The following is a 21,557-nucleotide window of genomic DNA, read 5'->3' as shown; positions in this document are numbered from 1 at the left end:
CTTCCCTTCCCTTCCCTTCCCTTCCCTTCCCTTCCCTTCCCTTCCCTGTCAATAAACGCAGTGCTGGAGCGGCGGCCGCGGTGTGAGTGCTGCGAGGCGCAGTGATACCATGACGCTGTGGTTAAGCTTTGTTCTCAGCCTCAGTGTGTTCAAAAGTATTAAAAAAAAAACGATTAAAAAACATCCTTCAGAACACAACACAATGGAGCGATGAATTATAGCATTTAATCCACGTTAACGTTCAAGGGGGAAACCCACGTGACGAGATTCAGGTTTACATCTCCTAGACGTGGATGACCTGCACCCATTTGTTCCAGTTCACTTCACTGGGGAACACCCTCCCCAGGCGCAGGGTGCAGTCTATGGTGGGCTCATAGAACGCTGCGGAGCTGTGGCTCAGCTGGGGATTGTCCAGCTGCTCTTCTATAAGCGGCCGAGAGAAGAGCGACGCTGCGGGCGCCTTCTTCATGTGGAACCTCCTGATGCAGCCCAGAGCTTCCAGGCCCTGCAGACAGAAGTGGAATTTTAGCTTGAAGCATCTGCAGGACAAACCAGCGTCGGCCACCCCGAGCTGTTCTGTGTTCAGTGCTCTCAGGAAGCTCAGACCTGTGCTTAACGTTTTGAATCGTGTTAGGAAAAAGCAACCCAGCAGGGTTTCGGTGCAGAGTAACAGTGGTGGTAATCAAACTTCCAGATGTGGAAGGAAAAAAAAAAAAAAGACCTCAGAATTTCTCACCATGTATTGTGCTTTTATCATTAAGGATGCGTGCCTTCAAGTGGGTTTTTTAAAACAAAAACTAATCTGAAGTTTGGAGGCTGAAGCAGACTGAGCTCACAGCGCTGCTTATTCACGTACCTGCAGGATCTCCAGGACAGCAACGGGCTGCAGTGTCCCCGTGTAATGCTGCAGCAGCATGCTCTCCGTTATGCCTGGCTTTGTCATGATGTGATACAGCACGGCTTCCATCATCCCCTTGCACACGGGTTTGTTCAGGTTCCCATCCACAATCCTCCACGGTCTCCCGATGAAGCACACATTCTCACAGGGCCTGCAAAAGAGAGTTTCAATTCAGCTCTGCCAGCTGCTAGATCACCAAAGTCCAAGCTTGCACCCGACGTACCGCGTGCCACCACTGAGCCCTGTCCCTTCGTGCCACGTGTCTCTTAAATCCCTCCGGGGCTGGGGACACCAGTGCTGCCCTGGGCTCTGTTTCACCCCTTCATTCGCAGTAGCTCTAATATCCTCCAGAAGTTGTCCAAGATTTCAGTCTGCAACATGCAGCCGCAGTGCTCAGACAGGAATCTGAATTCCTTATTCTTAGCGTAGGGAAAGGACAGACCCTGCAAGGCAACTCACAGTTCTCATATTGCAGAGTTTCTCTAGGCCTTCCCTGGGCACGTGGAAGATGGGACCTACTGACCCTGCACTGTGAAATACAATGAGCATTGTTCCTCTGACAGTGGAGCAGGTTGTGGTGTCGGAGCGTGCATATGAACACATGAGCAGCATTAACAAGAGCAGTGGAGGAAAATGGGGTTCATCTTTCGTACACTCTGCCCATTGGAGCCTAAAACCGAGCTCTCCAAAGCATTTGCTTCAGAAGTTACCCTGGCAGTGCTGAGCGTTCAGTCACTGCAGACATCTCTGTTCCTCACCTGTCCGCAGCTGCCTGGGACACGCCTGGCACAGAACTGCCTGGAAAGAAAAGAACACGCAGTTTTGAAGTTAGTTAGCCCAAACTCTTCAGTGGAAGTTAAGTAACAGGTGGCTAAGCTGTAAAAGGCAACGGCTTGTGCTAGGAAGTAACAGAATCAAGCTGAGTTGTTCTTGGTTGCATGAGGAGTCCCAAGATTCCACTCTGCCTTTATCCCTCCCCAGCACAGCCCTTCTTCCCACACTGCTCTCAAACCCACATCGATCTGCTCCAGCCACGCTTTTGGCGGTTCCACTCCCAAATCGCAGCAAGGAGTTTGACCCCTAGCAGTCTCATCAGGTGGCTGACCGGCAGATAGCTCTGCATCTTGCATCACCTCGCACCGTGCAGGGGCTGTGCCTGCACACACACACACGGGGCTCCAGCTGAATCCCACCGGCAGTCACGGCGAAGCTGAGACGTCTGAGGAACTGCAGACTTAGGGCTCGAGAATGCAAACTTGAGATTTCAGCAGAGTTTGGTTTCAAAATGAAAGCTGCCCCTGCGACTTCCATGTTCCTAATGGGTTTTAATTGTGCAATTACTTAATGTAGGTACTTCTGCTGCACCCAGAGGCTAACAGCTTTAGCTTAAGCACGAGTTAAACTTCCTGGGCATCACCAGTAAAGCTGCTAAGAACTCTGCTCGGTTAGGGCTACAGTTTTATCCCTCCTATGTTACAAACAGAAGTTAAATCCACAGTAGCACTACAGTCGTTCTTAACATAAAGTCTGTGCCTTTTAGACAGCCCTGAGACTATGTCCTGCAGGAAGGCTTGAACCAGCCCCCAACTCCAGGACCACACAGATTCACATGGGAGCCTGCAACTGTAAGCGAAGGGTAAGGGCAGATGGTGGCCAAACGTCACTCCTTGTGATTCAGCCTGAAATCAGAGCTGACAGAAACAGAACTAGAAGAAAATCCCCAACAACCAACTCGGTGTAAATCCTGGCAGGGAATATTAGCTGTTAAAAAAAGAAAACTGGCAGCAAAAAGGACGGGAAAATGAAGTCAGGCTGGGTCACAAATGAGGCTATGAATCTTCTCACTGGCATGTGCTGCATTCTGGTGAATGGTTTAATGACTTTACAGCTTTTAGTCACGGGCATTCTAGTTAAAGCACAAGTAGTGCTGTTTTCTTGATTTAAAGATGTCAAGCCTTTGGTCTGAAGCCAGAGATGAGAAAATTCATATCCACGTATGTCTTTGGAGAAGATTGAAAGAAATGGAGATGGGCTTTTAAGGAAAGCACATTTCTGGAGTAGTCACAGACATTCCAGGAGTAGGCACAGGAAGGAATCTGATGTATCTGAAACTTCCAATACCTTCCAGACCAATTAGTGTAATGCTAGGCTGTGTGAAGTGAAAAGCTCTCTCAATGGCACGGCTTCATGAAGGATCTAATAAGTGCTTATAAAATAGAGCTGCCTGTTGGGTGGTGATGATGAGCTAGGCGCTATTCCCTGGCTGTAAAGCACTCCCCCATACCTTTAGAGACCTCTGGGTTCTCCTGCAAATGGGAAACATCGTCATCCTGCTCTGTGGCGGAGCGTTCAAGGCTAGGGATGTGCTTGTTGTGCTCAGTGCTGAGATCATCATTCCCTTCTTCAAGCTGTTTGTCCTCAGAACAAGGCTTCTCTTGATCCTTGGGCATGTCCACACTGACAATGTCTGAAATACATGCAGGGCCTTCAGCTGTATGTTCTGCCTGCTCTCCCAGGGAGCCCGTTTCCCCATCTGGGATTAAAGATTCCTTCACTGTAACAGGATCGGTAATATCTGCATCCAAGTTACTTTCATTTGTACTTAGCAAACCGCTCTGCAAACCCTGGCAGAGTTGGTCACCATCTTGAAGGCCATCGCTTTGAGTCCTGCATCTCTTCCTTGGGGGTTCTCCGTCACTGGGATGGTTTGTGTCTTCTCCCAGCTGCTCCTCCTCTCCTGAACATTCCTGCCCCTTGGCTGGTGCTGACAGCGTGCAGTCCTGTTGTACCTCTGAGAGGGCTGTGTCTGCACGCTGCTCACCAGAATCATCTGGTTTATTCACTGGACACACTGAATGCAATAGCCACGGCCTGGCAAACACGATTGCAACCAGTCTTACACTATTGCCTCCTACTTCTAAAACCTGCTCCATTTCAATCAGGTCCTATGGAAAACAAAACAAGAATTATCTCAGGAAGTTACACCGGAAGAACATCAATACAACCAAGTACCACGGAACTGCCATCTTTAACTAGCAGCAAAGAAAGAGGTAGAGCTTAGTGGGATACTCAGTTTTCTGCCCCGTTGTCTCCCTTAAACTTTTCTGAAATTACAGCCCAAAACATTTTTGTTCAGCTTAAATTAATTTAAAATGTAACTGGGAAAGAGACCTCCCCTCCAAAGGTGAATGTGGGCACCTCTGGGCTTCTGGAAGAGTTAATTCCTATCTCTGAGTAAGTGTTGCTTTAGTTTTTGGCCTTTCTAACTATGAGGCAAGAGTGCTATCAGACTACTGCTACGTCAACTCTTGCCTAACAGGAGTAGCTTTGTTCAACTTCTATTTGCTTCACACAGCCTTGGAGACTGTTCTGTTCAAGGGCAATACTAGACATGCAGACACTAACGTATGGAAAGTTGCTGTCTGTTAAACCACCTGAATGTACTGCTGCAAGTTCCTGGTGCGTGCAGGTTCCACCTCTTCGTAGCTGCAGAACTGTTTGCCCAGCTCAGCTTTGCAAACCCCGAAGTGGGAGGCAGCCTCTATCGCACTACGGATCTCCAAAACAGCAGCTACGTCTCTGGGATTGTAGCCATAGCTTTCTGTACACTCACGAAGAAACTGATCAACGTTATAATTTTCTTCTTGGATTTTTATCAGCCTGGTAAAAGTTTTGGGAAGGGAGGAGACTCCCAGAGCCATGTTATCGAGCGGAGAAGAAACTGAAAAAGAAATAAAAAGCAAGTGGTTAAGCAGTGATGCACTGTTACTATGCAGCGTGGTATGGAAAGACAAATATTTGGAGACAGACAGATGAGAGGTGATCTGGACCATTCTGATTAAAAACAGAGCTCAGCTTTCCCTGTTCATTACTGCAGCTTCCTTCCTCCTCACATATTTGTGTCTGACAAGGCCTGTAGAAGCTGAGCCAGCTGGTTTAAAGGGGCTTACCCTCTTATCACAGCGAAGTGTCACTGAAAGGCAGCGTAACTTGCTGGTATTCCCTACCACTGGGCCAGCTGAGCTTTAAGTTAATGAGGGAATCATCTCCTTTTTTCTTGAAGAAAGCTGAGCAAACAGCCTAGGGAAAGGACTGGCGATGGAGGACCCTATTAATTGAAAAATCCAAAGCAGCTGATCCGTGGCAAAGCTGGTGGCCAAGTGTGGGACAGACTACACATTCACAATGCCTTAGTACCTTCAGTGTAACGAGCATCTGTGTCTGGGGACAGGTTCACCACGGCATCAAAACTCACCCCATACCGAATACTATACAAAGTATTCAACAGCTGAAGCAGCCTGAGACCTTTTATTCTGTCCTGGCTAATTCGAGGTCAGTTTTGGCAGTGTTCTTATCTTCTCTCTGCCCATTTATCTGCAGGCTGCCCTTACATCGTGCACTGACAGACACTTATGTGACAGCTGCACTTTGACAGCCAAGGAAAAATGAGACCAACTATAACGAGCTGCTGGCTCTGCAGAGCTGGGAGCCATGCGTGGTAGCAGAGATACGAGAAATAATTTCTATTTTATCTCTATCACAATAACAATAGGAATGGGCAGGGACAGCACTATCCCACTACAGAACTCAACAACTAAAGGCTTTCCTGGATGCATTTGCATTACAGCACAAAGGAAGATGATCTTCAAGAAGGAAGGGTGCTGATAACCCTGCAAATATTCAAGCTTTAAATATTATCACAATGTTTAATTACTGTGGCTAAAAGGCCAGAGATTGAACACTGCTATTTCAGGCACTTCTGAGAGCTCTGGAAGGTATTTTTTCTTTTTACACAGGTGAAAGTCTAGATGTAACATGGGATAGTATTTTAAGTTATGGTAGGGACTGGAAAACTTCCCGCAGGAGGAAGAACAGAGCAGAGGACAAAAGAGGCTTTGTTCAAATCAGAAAACTCGCGAGCTGAGGAACCGTGTGTCCTGCTCCAACACAGACCTGTGCACGTCAGGCCAAACAGAAACCAACCTGGAGAGCTGAGTCTTCCTGGAAGTGGTGTACAGCGCAGCTTAACCTTCACCTGGCAGGAATTGACCACGATATTGTCACTGGGGCTCAGATTGCGTGTGCTGACAATTCCAGGGGCATAGTAGCCTCTCATCAGTAAGTAATTGGTATGAGATGCTTGACGAGCTTTTACTTCTATTCTCCGTTTGCCTCCAGAGCTGTCATCTAAGTCATCCTCCTCCTCTTCCTCCTCCTCAAGTCCGTCTTTTCCCAAACTATGGCAAACAGAGGCATTTTGTTTGGTGCTTTTTTTTTTTTTCCCCCCTCAAAATAAGAAAGTGACTCATGACACTGAGCAGAGCCAGAACACGTGCTGTTCTGCAGCCCAGCAGTTAGTCACCAGCAGCTGCAGTATGCCCACAGCAGCCCGAGTTACAGTGCTGAGAGCAAGCAACGACAGAAAGCAAAACGCAGCGAAGGTCCGCAGAAAAGGAAATGCTCTCTTCTTTTAAACATCTTCAAAGGAACCCAGAATGGCTTCCAGTGCTGAATCTCATAAAGGTCTCACACAGGACAGACGTGAGACATTGCCGCGTATGGCAGGATTTATTTTTAAGGGAGAAAAGGAGAAAGCATTGCAGACCAAACACTTCAGTTACTTAAAAAGCAAACAAACACAAAATTAACTGTAGATAACCTCGAAGTAAATAAAGAATAGTAGTAATAGCAGCCATGATAGATTTCCTAACAACAAATTCAGTCACATCAACCCTATCAGTTTCCAGGACAGGACAAGAGCTGCTCTGGATACAGGTGGAGCAGGTCAGGCTCTGAACAACCTGATGTAACTCCGAGGTAGTCATTGGTTTAAGCAGGTTATACCAGAGACAACAAAAGGGTCCTTCCAACCTTTTCTAAGATGACTTAGAACTGTAGTGTCTTCTCTTGAAACACATTTTGGGGCAAGAGCATAGACAATGATTGTCTTGGGCTGCATGAGCAGGCACACCACGTGCACACCACGAGGTAATCATAGAATCATAGAATGAGCTAGGTTGGAAGAGACCTACAAGATCATCCAGTCCAACCATCCACCCACCACCAATAACCCCACTAAACCATGTCTCTCAATGCTATATCTAAACGTTTCTTGAACACCTCCAGGGACGGTGACTCCACCACCTCCCTGGGCAGCCCGTTCCAGCGCCTGACCACTCTTTCAGAAAAGTAGTGTTTCCTGATGTCCAGCCTAAATCTCCCCTGGCGCAACTTGAGGCCATTCCCCCTCGTCCTGTCACTAGTTACAAGAGAGAAGAGGCCGACCCCCAGCTCACTCCAACCTCCCTTCAGGTAGTTATAGAGAGCGATGAGGTCTCCCCTGAGCCTCCTCTTCTCCACGCTGAACAATCCCAGCTCCCTCAGCCGCTCCTCATCAGCCCTGTGCTCCAGACCCCTCACAGCTTCGTCACCCTCCTCTGAAAACGCTCCAGGGCCTCACTTTCTTGCAGTGAGGGGCCCAAATGGGCTCAGACCTGCCAGCCAGGGCATGGCATTTGTTTCTTGACATCACAGTTCAGTGCAGAGGAAAATAATAAGAAAAACACAGAGCTGGATAGCACACAAGAAGCGCTGCTAATGGAACTGAGGCTGCTCATTTTAAGGAGCAGTAGGTTATGGGAGGAGGACTATGATAACCATCTTCAAATGGGTAAAAAGCTGCTCTAAAGAGAAAGGGGACAAACTTTCCCATGTACACTGGCAATATAAAAGGAAGCAACGGATTCAACACAGCAAGAGGTCTTAGTTGCACTCTAACAAAACACATGACTGTAAGGATAACTATTCACAGGATTAAACTGCCTAGAGAAAGGGTTCGATTTCAGTGGTATTCAATTAATGCGGGTTTAAAAATATAATAAATCAAAGAAGGAACAACATAAAGAACAAATATCGTGGAGCCAGGTTTCACTGTTAAAGCTGAAACCTTGTTGCTGCTAAGTCTTTGTCAGTCCTTGAAATGGGAAGTCCCGGTGTTGATGAAAATACTAAAATAGCACACGCTGCTCTCCTTGATGGCAGTGGAGTGCCTGGCAATTTAAATGTCACACAGGCAAAGGCAAATGTAGTCCAGGGCTGCAATGACAGGCACTAACGACAGTACCATTAAGTCTTCAGAATGGTCCCTCAGAAATCTAAACAGTATCACAGTAAAATATGCCATGGCACAATGCAAAAAATGGTAATGCTCGTCAAATTTCATTCAAGTTATCCCCAAGCCTTATTTGCTAATAAAAACAACAGTGCTTACCTTTTTATCACTTCGTTTTCCACCATAGTGCTGTCCACCACAACTATCTGCTCTGGGATTCTCACGTTCACAGATACAAGTCCCAGGGAGAACAGGGAAAGCATTGCCACACAGTGGCCACCAGGTCCATCCATAGGAAATGCAATCATGCCTTCTGATGCTTTGCTTTCTTGATCTTTAAAGGAGAAGTTATCTGGCTGGTCGGCTTTTTCTATATCCTTGAGCTTCTCGAGGAACTGGAAGGACTCTGTGCAAATCGTGCTGGGAAACCGCCAGGTGAAAACTCTGGGGGAAGAACGAACAAACAAACAAACAGAGCACAAATCTGTCATCTCTTCCACTTCAGTTGTGGTGGCCAGGTTCTTTGCTCTAGATACTTCACGTGTATTCTCTCTCCCATGCCAGTTCTTCTGTTTGCTCATGCGTACACACCCACCTGTAGTAACTTTGGGACAGCTGATAGGACATGGCTACAAAAGGCAGAGCCCGGCTTTTCTTTGGGCCCAGAGTATGGTTCACACGACGACGGTTGACCAAGCTTCTCTTCTGGCACTCCAGGAAAGCCTTCACAAGAATGTCATCCCGGTACTCGCGGTACAAACGAAATGTCTGCAAAAACACCAACGTAAAAGGCAGTGTTAGCTCTGAATCCACTGTTAGGTTCCCTTACTTGAGGTTTATATTAACTAAATGAACATGGAGCTACGAGCCAGAATGTAAATGAAACATACCAATTCATTTAACTCATTATTTGTTTCTTTGATTGGCTTCCAGGCCTTCTGCAGTAGACGCCAATTAAAAATAACTAAATACTAGAGAACACTTGAAATTCAAAATGGGATCAGTCTCCCACCAGAGAGAGAGAGGTCAAATACTGATTTGCACCATGGCTGGATAGATCCTTCCCATCATTCTACCAGGCACACGTGCTTCTATGAACTTGACTTTTTAGGCTCCCCTCTTGTCTGCTGATAAGATACTGAACTCCTTCTGAACTTCTGACTTCATTTTTTGAAGGGCTTCAGTGATAGATGATACATTTTGGTGGTCCTCGGTACTGAAGGAGAGGCTGACCAACACCTGTCAGCTGGATACTGGGATTGTCTTTGTGGTGTCTCCTCCAGAGCATAATTCCAGCTCAATTGTGCACTCAATTGTGACCCACTGCAATGCATATATGGAGTTCATTTCATACAATTTTCAGGGATTGCTCCAAGCTCACATCTTGCAATCTCATCCTCTGACAGAAAGCAACATACTGAAAAGCTGCATAGAATATATAATTTCTTAAAAGCAGAAGAGGATAATCCTCGCAGAAAGGATGCAAATCTGAGTTTCTGGGTTTCTTGTCTCCCACTTGAAAAAGGCATGTGTCAAGGTAAGGTAGAAGCTCTTCAGGATTGTATGACCAGTAAGGACTGGTCTAGATTTTGTACCTGAAACGACTGGCAAGATTTCATCTGGTTATCTGAGAGTGCCAAAGTGCTCTGTATAAGATTCTGTAGCACTAGGAAATGAATATCGTAGACACTGAAAGAAAAAAGCAAGAAAAAGAACAAGGGTTTTATTTTTGCGCATGAGGTACTAGACTATTAGATTAGCACCAGGTAATACAATTAGCAATAGGTAAACTCAATCACTAGCTTCTTTGAAATAGATGCCTAAAGGTCTGAGATAACTTCAGCTGAGAACCATAAACGTAAAAGAGCCTGCTATATTTTCCTTGACCCTCCACCCTGAATTTCGGGCTCAGTCCAGATAATCTGACACAAAACAAAGTTCTCTTTGATAACCTCTCCTCTTAAGGTACAGAATGCTGTCAAAATGGTATCAGACCACCAGAATTACAGATTCTTCTCCAGTTTTACTTGAGAATATTCAAATGGTAAAGCCTGTCCTATTACAGATACCAGCACTTACAAGACAAGTATCTGGGGTCTCCAGTGCTGGCTACGTAAAGCACCCAACACAACGGAATCCCAGCCCTAGGAGACAGCCTGGGTGCCAGTGAGAGCTACCTGCAATTACTCTTTTCCCCCTCCTATGACTCTTTTATCTAGCAGTTCCTCCTCATGTCTTATATTAATCTTCCAAGAAGACATGCAATTTTCTGACTGATAAAACTTATACAGCTCTCTCTTTCTTGCCAACACAAGTAACAAACATCACCTCAGAGGTCAGAGAACCAGACTGCCCAGGTACAGAAAGTCTTTTGGATATAAAATTCCAATTGTCGTGGGCTGGTCTAAATATTTAAATGTATGTCTTCCTTCCTCCACGCCTAATGCTTCTATTCAGGAACAGATGCTGTTTTTTAATAGACAATCTGCATTTGGCTTTCGGAGAGAAAACAGAAATATTTATCTCTACTGAAAAGCGCTTCCCTCGTGTTCTGTAGTTCCTGGACACCTCTTCTGCACCTCTTCACAGACAGAGTTCTGAGAATTGCAGGTAATTCCTGAAATGCTTTGCTATGTTCTAACTACTTCCTAAGTTCTGGTAAGGACAGTAAGTGAAATACATTTCTTTTGAACGGCAAAGATTTTAAAACCTGGAGATGAAAATCACATAAATGCTGAAAACTTTATTTTCCTATTGGGGAAGTTCTGAGGAGGTCATTCCTGCTGTCAGTTCATTCATCAAATCCATGATTTACGCCAGAGATCCCTGCAGCCTTGCAAGTGTACTTTTCTACTAAAAAGTTTTGCATTGGCAAAAAACAAACCAACCCCAAACAGATGAAAGGCATACTGAATTAGAAGACTACACATATATCTTTGTAGTGGAAATGCTAAGCCATGGCTTGAAGCAGTGATGGAGCACCTGGTGGGAAGGCAGGGCCAGCCCAGGGGAGCTCAGGTGCATGCAATGTATCTGAGTGATTGGAAGGGGTGGAGCCAGGATCCCAGAACTCATTTAAGGGTTGGCAGTGGAGGTGAGGGTATTTCACTGGAGATCCCTGCATACCTGAGGCCTTCCAAAGGTAAGCAGTTTTTCTTTTCTGTGTCCATGGCTGCTGCACTGGAGCTTGTTTTCATTTGCTGAAACCTAGGGTTGTGCCACCCTTATTATTGCTGTACTTCCCATCACGTTATAGCATTGCAATCTCTCACAGATCTGAGGGCTGACATGACCTTGGAGTTGTAATGGAAAAATGGTGTTACTGTTCCTTACCTACTGAGACTGTCCTCTTTGGTGGTTTGGTTTGTGTCTTCTCCAATTGCCATAACTCGAAATCTAGTCAAGGGAAGCAAAAAGAAAACACTGTAACACAAGTAATATGAAGCAATGTGCCTTATGCTGACCTGTGACATACAGAGATCTTCATTTATATCAACTGTGAAATGCAGAGGTTGACCACTGCAACTGCCAATCAGGGAAGCACTGAAACAATGCAGTACTTGCTGCTCCAGCAGCTCTCAGCCTAATCGTCAGAGAAAAAATGTGCACAGGAGACAGCACAGAATTACACAATTTAGTATTTTACTGAGATTTTAGACTTGCAGTTACAATCTACAGCACTTCTGTAACCTACAAGGGTAGGAGAGAGAATAAATCACGCACAGGTCTGCTCTGAACTGCCCACGTTGCCTGCCCAGGTACAGAGTCACAACCACTGTCACTAAAATACCTGGCAAAGAGTTCCTGTAACGTATCAGGGATTTCCAGTTTGGGGTTCCCCAGAGTTGAACTGAATTTTGCTTTCAGCCTTTCCACAAACTGCTTAAACTCTGCTGCACAAACCTTTAAAAGCAAGAGAAACATGTCACTAACCTCCATGTCTTGGGGGTGGGGGGGGGGAGAGGATGCTCTACTTTTGAAGTGCTCATGGAAAAATGTAGTAGAAATAGCTAAGTGTTGAGTTATCAAGTTAGAGGAACAGGCCAACAGGCAGAAGTAGCCTCTAAGTTCAGTAAGAACTCTACTTGCTGAATGCAGAGGTGTGTGTTTACTAGAGTGAAGTCTCACCAGTGAGCACCTACTCTTTATTGAACCAAACATGAATCTAATAACAGATCTGGTTGGGATCTTCTTACAATAACATGAATTGTCATTCCTGGATTAAAAACAAAGAAAATCTTGCTGTGACATTGTCCCAGTTCTGGATAGTTGTGAAATTCAAAATGGAGCTGTCTGCACTGAAGATGTAACAGCTTTTCAGTTTGAAGTCGTGGTTGATTTAAGCCATTAAAAGCTCAACACTTTTGACTGATCAAATCAAACCTCTCATGAAGTGTGCCTGCAATCCTGCACTCACCCACACATGCGGAGACAATATTTCAACATGCAATTGGATTAAAAATATTAAGTTACTGAGCAAAAATGTTTTCTTGCTCAGGTCACAAGGAGGCAGAGAGGATTAAAAACCAATCAGTGCACATGGATGCTCAGTGATGGGTATTCAGAAACAAACACAGTGGAAAAAATGTGGGTTTTGTTGCCCTGTTCGTGTGTCTTTGGAAGGCTGCCTGTGTCCACCTCACTGCAGAAACAGCAATGATGCTGCACTTCTACAATGATGCTATTTTTAAACATAGTAAAGAGTGCAAGGGAGAGAGAGAGAAAGCAAATCACAGTAATTGAAACAGTGCAAGTACTCAGTAACACAAGCTACATCAGCACTCTGTGACCTTTCAGATTACTTCCCTCCTACCTGTGGTTCTTCGTAGTTATTTTCTCTATTCATGAATTCATCAATGAGGGCTTTATCTTGGTAAACCTCAGCAAGGCAAACTCTGCAGTAGATAAAATTGAAGGTGTCACTGGTTGAAGCTTTCTCAATTCAATGCTGCTCCGAGGAAAATAACTTCCTTCAGTTGAGAAACAGAATTAATGGGAAGATTCTGCCGAGCTTGTCAACATCCCATCATCATCAAAGCAACCAAGCCAACTGCTCATCATTTCACTACTTCATTACTTACACGTAAGTGTAAGAGAGCCACTTGTCACTGGTCTTCTGTATCCCTAGATCTCTAATAAGAACCATCTGACAATCAAATTAATAACCCAAATCAGATTCAACTTGTTCTTCTGCACGCATCTGTCTAGCTGAAGATTAGCAGACAGTAGAATTAGTTACTGCTTGATATGTTAATGCTTTCTTCCTAGCTTAGAAAAAAAAAAAGGCAATTAGAAACATTTCTAAGGATCTCTAAAGACGCATGTAATGTGGGATTTCCTTTCATGGTTTTGTGGAATTTTCATCTTAAGAACAGAAGTGTAATTGTAATGGATCAAGCCAAACTTTCATTTCCATCAGTCTCCTCTTGTAACAGACACCAACAGGACACAGGCTGGAGAGATGGAAGAACAGGCTGTGCACAGAGTAAATCTAGACACCTGTGTCAAGGAGTTCTAAACTCAGCTGTGTGGCATTAAAAACCACCACTGCTTGGAAACTGCTGGCCATGGTTGTCATGTGATGTACCCAGTTCTTATGTATGTTAAGGAATTGTTCCTCCTTAATAGCATGAATATGTTACAGTATTTTATGGTCCTGTATCTCCCCTCAGTTCTCTTTTCCAGCCATGCAAATAAGTCTATTCAGCCAAGCTTTCTATATAATCCGTTTCTATCCAATTGAGCCTTTCACTTATCTCTAATTTTTCAATTTTATGGAATCATTTTTGGAAGCTATGGGAGAGGGAAGAGTAAGTAGGCAGAACACCAGCAAGATCAGAAGTGTGCAGAACTCTGAAGATGCAAGTGCTCTTTGGATTCATATAGCCATGTGATATTTCTTGTGCCATCTTTATGCCTTTGAAAAACCTTTCCCAATGAAAAGACAGATCTGATAGCACCTTGGGTGCAGAAAATTAGAAATCGATATTCCCATGAAACAAGACGTAGATGTGGGAGGAACACAGCACTTAATTTCAGGAGAATTTAGCTTATAACTAGAACGTAGACAGAAACCTTACTTGTAGTTAAGATAGGTCTGGGGATTTCTGACAATGTAACGAGCTCTTCGTCCAACAGAATGGGAAGTTTTATCGAGGGACTCCTCAAAACTGGCATGCATGATGTCCCGAACTACTTGCCATGGAACAAAGGGCCCTTTTACCTATGGAAAGCAAAAACATTCAGAGTTAAACATCAGCTTTTATGTACACAAGTGATGGTTAGAAACAGAAGGGTTCCGAGCACAGAAGCAATAGGTGCTTGGTACACAGCCATTGAGCAGATCCTGGTAAATACCTTTGCATTCAGCACGTGACTGGCAATCCGGCACAGCATGAGCAGGACGTCTTCTTGCACCGTCCAGGTGACACGCAGACGTGTCATTCTCTGCAGGGCACTCTGGTCAGCTTCATCATGGTAGCGCAGCCTTTTGCTTTTTTCTACAGATTTTTCTTCTGACAAATCCAGAAAAAGATAATTAACTCAGCACTACGTATTCCAATGAACACAAACTCCTATGACAGGCAATATAATGGCTTATGCGCAGCTCCAAGGACAAAAGCCAAATCTAGAGGATTACTGGGCTAAATACACCCTCATTGCTTTGAAAGTCAGCTTCAGTCATGGAAAAAATGGGTTAAAGAATCCCACAGAACTTGACCGGTGTATGCACGGCAAATGGTTATCATATACAACTTGTACAACAAGCAGGTGCTTTCAGCAGAAGAACGATTACCTTCTTTTCCCCAGTCTCACTTTGTTTTAATTTACACTGCATTTTTCTTAGGACTAGGTGCTGCTTGAGAATAGGGAACAGAGTAACTTGCCTTCAAAAGCTACCTGAGGAGCAACCTGAAACATTCTGACTGTATTTTATATTGAAGGTCAAAACAATGGTTCTTGTCACTGTGAGCACAACACAGCACAGATTTTCAAGCTCCTGAAGGAAAAGGTGCTCGCCATGACTAGGATGGGAATGGAAAAGCAACAGCTAGGCTTCTAGTTCTCACAGTAGCTTCCCAGCCAATTCAGATGATAACAGACCTTTCTCTACTACTGCTGTCTGATTTTTTTTTTATCTCAACCTCATTAAGATTAAAGTAAGATGGAATGTCTGATAGGAAGAAAATTTGTTAACTACAATCTTTGTTTTGCTGCTTTCCTTTTGTACTGCTTTGTCAGCCTTGGTTCTGTCATTCAGAAGTGAAGAACTGATTGTATCAGGGAAGCTTATTGTTAGATACAACCTCAGAAACAAGGAACAGTCTAGATATGCACAGACACGCAATGGATTAAATAAAGTTTATCTGTCTGGATGTGAATTCCTAAGAGGACGATGAGGATTATAGGGCTACAAACAATTACTGAAATTGAGCTTGTAACAATGAAAACTCAAAACACGTAAGGAAGAACTACACAGCCACAGTCAAGGAAGTAAATGCATTAATACCTTGCCCAGAAATGAGAAGACAAACACTGCAGGTAGCAAACTGATTACCTAAAGATTCTTACTGGTATGATTCTCTAAGCCAGCTGTCTGAGGGCATTGTTGAATTACAATATGTTCATCTGCCTGAGGCACAATTAGAATTTCTTTAGTATTTACAGTGGCACAACCAGGATTCATGGACAGGTAACAGTTACAGCAAGCTGCTGCACAACTGAACCTCTTCAACTAGAAGTGGAAAACCAAAGGGCTGGCCAGTAAATTTCCACTTCCCATGCTGTGTCTGTCAATCAGCTTTTCGAAAGGAAACCACGTTTGGCAGAGGTGTTGAAAAGAATGCTTCCTTTTCCTGGTATGTGCTGGTTACTTACCTTTCTTCTTCTTCTTTATTGTCTTTCCAGTGTCTTTCCTAAGCCTCTTCCTCTTTTGGTTCTTCCCACCTCTCACTCGTTTGTTTCGATCCTGGGTAGCTTCTTGACTTATTTCAATACGTTCCTTTTTCTGGACAACAGATTCAGGTCCTACCTTTGCTTCTCCCAGAATGTTAATTTTGTTACCTAAGATGACACATGATTAAGGTAAGGGATCTTTATAGCAATTACATTCTCCAGTACTAAGGTATAAAAAGCAAGTGCCAGTTTCTGTGTATCTAAAGACAGAAGCTCTCTCCTACTTGCTCTTTTCAGTCAATGCGGTATTTCATGCTACTTCTCAGCAGCTTACACAGAATAAAATCCCACATAAATATGGAATTATCCGTACTTATTAAGCCTTGAGTACAGTGCAGAAGCACAAGGGAACTGAACTGAGCTTTTATATTCAACCTGAAGCGTTTCTTCCTACTTAACTTAGATGTAAGGCTATGCAATTTTAACAGTACATTTCTTTTGAGTCCCTCTGGATGATCTGCAAACTGCACATCAGAAATTACAAAGGATAAAAAATATTGTTCCTGATATTCAGTAACAGGAAAGGAAAGAAATTATTTAACAATTGTAACACCCCAGGAGCATCCTAGGTTATTGTGAGGAGATGGGAATAACCCATGTAATCGATACAGGGTGGGACAAAGTCAGTACCACTGCAGTACATCACAGCCCCACCAGCATCACCACCTTACCTCCAGTACTGAGTGGAAGAGGGTGCTTTGTCAGGAAGGTTTGGAGTCTCATGGTCAGTCTATTCTCAGAAACTGTATTTTCCTAGAACAATACATCTTCTAAAAAAGTGATATGCAACAGGAGTGCAGCAGTGTTATCGTCACTATAAATAATTCCTTTGAGCAGCATAAACAGTAAGTTTTCAGTATAAACCACAGAGAGATCCATGGCTACAATGAAGAATTCATTCTTACTACCACATGTTTGAATGGCTCTAGAGCCTTTCTTAAATTATTCTGTAATGACCATTTGATTACGAAGGTTTGAATTTCAACAAATCACTTCCAGTTCAAAAGAAATCATCACAGGAAAAGAAATGCTTGATTCTTTCATTGCTAACAGAGGCTGAGTAGAAATATTTTACATTCCAAGGGAACTTCTACAAAGCACAAACCTAAAATGCAAACACAGATATGAGTAAAGGCCTCCTCTGCTATTTTCTATCCATCTTAAATCTGAGCCCCAACCTACTGTAACATATCAAGAGTTTTTCCATTCTTAGCAAAACTTATCTTGTGTGGATTTCAACAGTGATAGAAGTTAGTTACAGGAGAGCCAAAACTAAAGACTCTCAGGAGGTCTTGTTAATGCTACACAACTAGGTGACAGGACAGTAAAAGAAATTCATAGCAAAATTATCCTGCCTGAGGCTAAAAAACAAGCAACTTCCATTTTATATACACAGTGACGGGCTCTAATTCAGCCACTGTTGAGGGTTGTGGTAATCACAGACAGTTCTGTGAAAGCATCTGTTCAATGCTTGGTAACAGTCAGAAAGCAAATAAAATGTTAGGAAAGGAGAGCAATAGAATGCAGCTATAAAAGTACATGGATGGGCACGGCCTGAACATACCATCTGATTCAATTTTCACTTTAAAATATATAGAACAGCTTAAAAAAAAAGACAAGAATGGATAAAGGCAGAACAGGTTCTGTGATAGAAATAGCAAGTAATCTAGCAGACACCAGTTTTTAAAATGAGATGCTAATGGAAAACAGCAGTTATTAAAAAATCAGAAGTAAAATATAAAGGGTGGCAGGGAATCATACTTTTCACAGCTTCTTTTACTATAATTACTAGAGAGCTTAAGGCCATTAAGAAGAAGTAGTGGCACACAGTACTGCTTTGAAACTCTTCACTATGTGAAGTTGTGGATAATAAAGATTTAAATGTGTCCAAAAATCAATTGTACAAGCTAATGCTGGATGGAAAGGCCTCAAGCCACACCTGCAGTATTCCAGCACTGTCCAGCTGCAAGATTAATTTAGGGAGATCATACTGTAGATCTCCCTCCCTCTCAACCTTCCCAACCAATCTTTTATTGGCAGCCATCAGACAGGACATTAGCCAGAGCTGGGATGCTTTTATTTGCCTATGCTGGGCTTCCTAGTGTAATTTTATTATGGACTGAGAACAATTCTGCAGGGGACCTGGGAGCACTGGTGAATGAAAACACAACATGAACTGGCAGTGTGTGCTTGTGGCCCAGAAAGCAACATCTTTCAATCTGTGTCTTAGTTCTTACGGAAACAAAAATCTGGAACAGTCACTGAAGTATACAGAATAGTCACCTTCCTAGTCTTATTGATGATGTAGCTTGTCCAGATCCAGTTGCGTTTTAAATGCCCATAAAAGCTGGAATCCAGACCTGCAGCTCCTAGCCCATCCCCTGGGATAGTTCCGTCATCAACCACTTCTCGGCTGCCTCTAAGAGAAAGTGTAACAAAACAAGTAGTGATTATTTAGTGAAAGCATTCCTTAAGTCATGTGTGCGCAATGTGCAGAGCTCTCCTCTTACTGTCCCTGGGGTTGGGAAAGAAGGGGAGAAAAAAATCCTCCCTCCTTTAACTCTCTTCCAGAAGTAGAGTTAACAGCAAGCCTTCAGGCCTGATATTTAATGACTGAGCTTCCACTTTAAAAATTATACCTAAATTAATTAATTATTGTTAACTAAGTACCAGTGGTCATGTTAAGAATGATAATGACTACAATGCCTATCACAGAGCTACACAAAACACCTGCTCAGATGAGAAGTTTTCTCATGGCAGAAAATGCTACTATGAAGATATGGATTCAGTCAAGCTTTCAATAAGCAATGCTTTCATGAAAACACTGCACCACTAATTAAATCCAAAATCTGGTGTTGCAGTCATTTCCAGTCAAACAAGATATCCCATTTCAAGAGATCTGTTACCATGTAATATGCAAAATCTGAAAAGTGGGCTGGAAACATAAATACCCATTTGATCGACAAGTTCCTCGTTAACAGGGACACACAGCCACTCATCTCTTTAATCACACAGGCTCTGAGTAGCAGAAAAAAAAACAAAACACCCAAAAAACTCCAAGACAAAAAATCCTAAAATGCTCATCTTAACTGCATTTGCTATTGAGTAACATTCTCAAAAGCAGAACAGTTCTCGTTCCTCTATTCGTGTGACACAAGAAGCATGGAGCAGACGTACGTGGTGTATTCCAGCATGGCACACTTGCGTTCCAGATTGTGCTTATCCACTGCTGACTGCTGCTCCATTGCCAGCGCAGCCTCCTCCTCTTGAGGATTACTTCTCTTTGAACGAGGGCAGCGGACAACTCCTACACACACAAATGGTTTTGACGATCAGGATGAGGAGTTAAGACTTCAATCCATCTTTAATCCACTCTCTGAGTACTGCTCTCACTGATGGACCAAGCAGCACTTGTATTTGTACCGCTACTCGATAACGCCTGCTGCTTTCTTGCAGAGTCTCATGGTGCCTCAGCTAACTCTGAGTACAAAGCACTAAACTGGCTCATGGTGTCATCAGGAGCAGAACCTCTTCCCTCCGTTATATTTCAGGTATATCTGTGTATCCCATTTAAAAATGAAAAAAGATCGAACATGAAAATAAACTCTGAAAAAGCGAGGTGCAAAACTCCCTTTGCTTCTCAGCTAACTTGGGCTGTTTGCTAGAAGGCTTAGCAACACGTTTATAAGCAAGAGAAAGCTCTGTCTAAACTAGCGGAGGATTATGACCACTAACTATCTTCAAAAAGGTTTTTTCATAGCTGGGCTGAAATCTAACGGGGCTGTTATCAAATTTGATTCTTCTAACGTAAGAGCAATAATTCTTCCTCAATGCTGCTCTGAAAATTTTAAGTGTCGAGTTTGTGGTTCTCAACTTCATAGAGTTAAAAGGACAAAACTCCAAGTTTTAGCTTTTCTTGGTGCAGCAGGGGAGCAGCCAAGTTAACAAAACACGAGGAATTACAAAAAGGAGCCTGTATTAAGCTTAAGGAAAAACAGAGGAATCGTGGTATGAACAGAATAAACAGCAGAGGTGATAAGAACGTACAGTTATACCATACCCAGTGGTGTATTAAGGCAGACACACTGCAGATCAAACCAGAAGTTCTCCACGTCCTGCATGGTGTTCAGGACGTACAGGCGCCTCTCAAAGGGGCGGCTGCTTTGAGCCAAGTTATAGTGGGGATCACAGATGGTGGTGTCAACAATCACAGCGTTCCTCTTCATGTACACAAACACCTGTCAAATACAGCGTGTTTCAGGCTGACAGAAAGAGATCCATGAAGCTGTGTAATTTACAGAACGTGGAATTTAATACAGGTTAGGAATGATGAGCATTTTCTCAGCCTTTGCTGTTTCGAGCCAACATTCCAATACTGTGTAAAGACACCAATACTGCACTGTATTTCCAAACTTCCTCTACCAGCAATCCCGAAATTTCTCCTATAGATTTAGAACAATTTCTTTCACACCTTGTGCATAAGACTATTCCAAGTTTCCACAGAGAGTGACTACTTCCTACAACCTCTCATTTGGGGGCCTATATGTCTACCTTATAAAACGTACACAGGGACTGCCTCCTCCTTTGCGTGCCCTCTTCAATTACAAAAAAGATGCTTAAGAATTTTTTATTTTATTGTAAGTGACTTTATTCTGTGAGTTAGTCATCCAGCACCTTAATGAACAAGGAAGTGGCATGCTCATTTCTCATAAAGTGCTGCCAGTCTGAAAACTCCCAAGTCATTATTTCATGCGACTTGCAGCATTATACATCTGAACAGCATCTTTTCAAAGAAAGGCAGAAATTCCAGAGAAAGATTTCCAGAGAAAAAGCAAGTTACAATATGTAACGTGGAACTGAAGGTTTACGTATGCGTCTGAAACATCGGTAGGTATTTACAGTCCCCCAAATCTTTCATGTGTTTCACTGAGCCAATACCATGAAGAATGACGGTTAAATTTTCAGATTACCTGGTCTTTCTCTTGAAACTTCTCTGTTGGGCCAAACTGTATCAGTCCCATATAACACAACCTCTGAAGGTTTTCTACCACCGAAAAGATGTATCTCCTGCAGCAACGTTAGAAGCATTACAATTAGCACTCACGAAAACAGAAACAACGATACCAACAAACATGCAATTTTCATACAGCAACCTGAAGCGTCAGGAAACCAGCTGCTTTTCTGAAATACTGGGTTTTAGAGTTTCTGAAGCTGTATTTTCTCTGAATTGTCAGTTCACAGAAAATTTGGAAAGTAGAAAGGTCAGCAGTTACAGGCCTTAGCTAAAGACAAGTCCTGACAGTTGATACTATCCAACACTATTCACTCACAAATGACATGCCTGCGGATTTGGGAAACATTGTACAAGCCTCCAACCATCCAAATCCATGCCTCTGGCCACGATTTCCTTGGGAAACAAATGTTTCCAACCTTAAGGATTCTGTGTGATTCTGATTCTGTGTTTACAAATATGCGTAGAAACTAACAGCGCTATTAATTCCACGTACTCACATCAATTTCCTTGAACGCTGCTTTCCCTTTACATCTGCAATCCAACCTCTATTTCTAAACCTTCTAGATGAGGAATGGCAA

General features: G+C 43.3%; 1 protein-coding gene across 3 annotated transcripts in view; it reads right to left on the bottom strand.

Moving 5' to 3' along the window:
* The window catches only part of GTF3C1 (general transcription factor IIIC subunit 1), a 40,375-nt gene continuing 19,021 nt past the window's right edge, over window positions 204-21,557 (bottom strand). For 2 of the 3 annotated variants that reach the window (XM_021412088.1, XM_021412090.1), the window contains 20 exons: window positions 20,936-21,032; window positions 20,026-20,203; window positions 19,143-19,272; window positions 18,249-18,384; window positions 16,637-16,718; window positions 15,888-16,073; window positions 14,367-14,524; window positions 14,090-14,232; window positions 12,823-12,904; window positions 11,800-11,912; window positions 11,343-11,405; window positions 9,605-9,698; window positions 8,605-8,777; window positions 8,169-8,453; window positions 5,882-6,135; window positions 4,333-4,619; window positions 3,183-3,843; window positions 1,657-1,696; window positions 857-1,049; window positions 204-505 (listed from right to left, as the gene is read on the bottom strand). In XM_021412088.1, the coding sequence (XP_021267763.1) occupies window positions 284-505; window positions 857-1,049; window positions 1,657-1,696; window positions 3,183-3,843; window positions 4,333-4,619; window positions 5,882-6,135; window positions 8,169-8,453; window positions 8,605-8,777; window positions 9,605-9,698; window positions 11,343-11,405; window positions 11,800-11,912; window positions 12,823-12,904; window positions 14,090-14,232; window positions 14,367-14,524; window positions 15,888-16,073; window positions 16,637-16,718; window positions 18,249-18,384; window positions 19,143-19,272; window positions 20,026-20,203; window positions 20,936-21,032 (3,577 nt within the window). In that variant the 3' untranslated portion in view covers window positions 204-283. The remainder of the gene's footprint in view (window positions 506-856; window positions 1,050-1,656; window positions 1,697-3,182; window positions 3,844-4,332; window positions 4,620-5,881; window positions 6,136-8,168; window positions 8,454-8,604; window positions 8,778-9,604; window positions 9,699-11,342; window positions 11,406-11,799; window positions 11,913-12,822; window positions 12,905-14,089; window positions 14,233-14,366; window positions 14,525-15,887; window positions 16,074-16,636; window positions 16,719-18,248; window positions 18,385-19,142; window positions 19,273-20,025; window positions 20,204-20,935; window positions 21,033-21,557) is intronic. The other variant, XM_021412089.1, reaches the window with a different exon arrangement.

The sequence above is a fragment of the Numida meleagris genome, chromosome 13 (genome assembly GCF_002078875.1).
Source record: "Numida meleagris isolate 19003 breed g44 Domestic line chromosome 13, NumMel1.0, whole genome shotgun sequence".
NCBI classification, from domain to species: Eukaryota; Metazoa; Chordata; class Aves; order Galliformes; family Numididae; genus Numida; species Numida meleagris.
The sequence above is the reverse complement of the archived record's forward strand: the minus strand, read 5'-3'. Positions and strand labels throughout refer to the sequence as shown.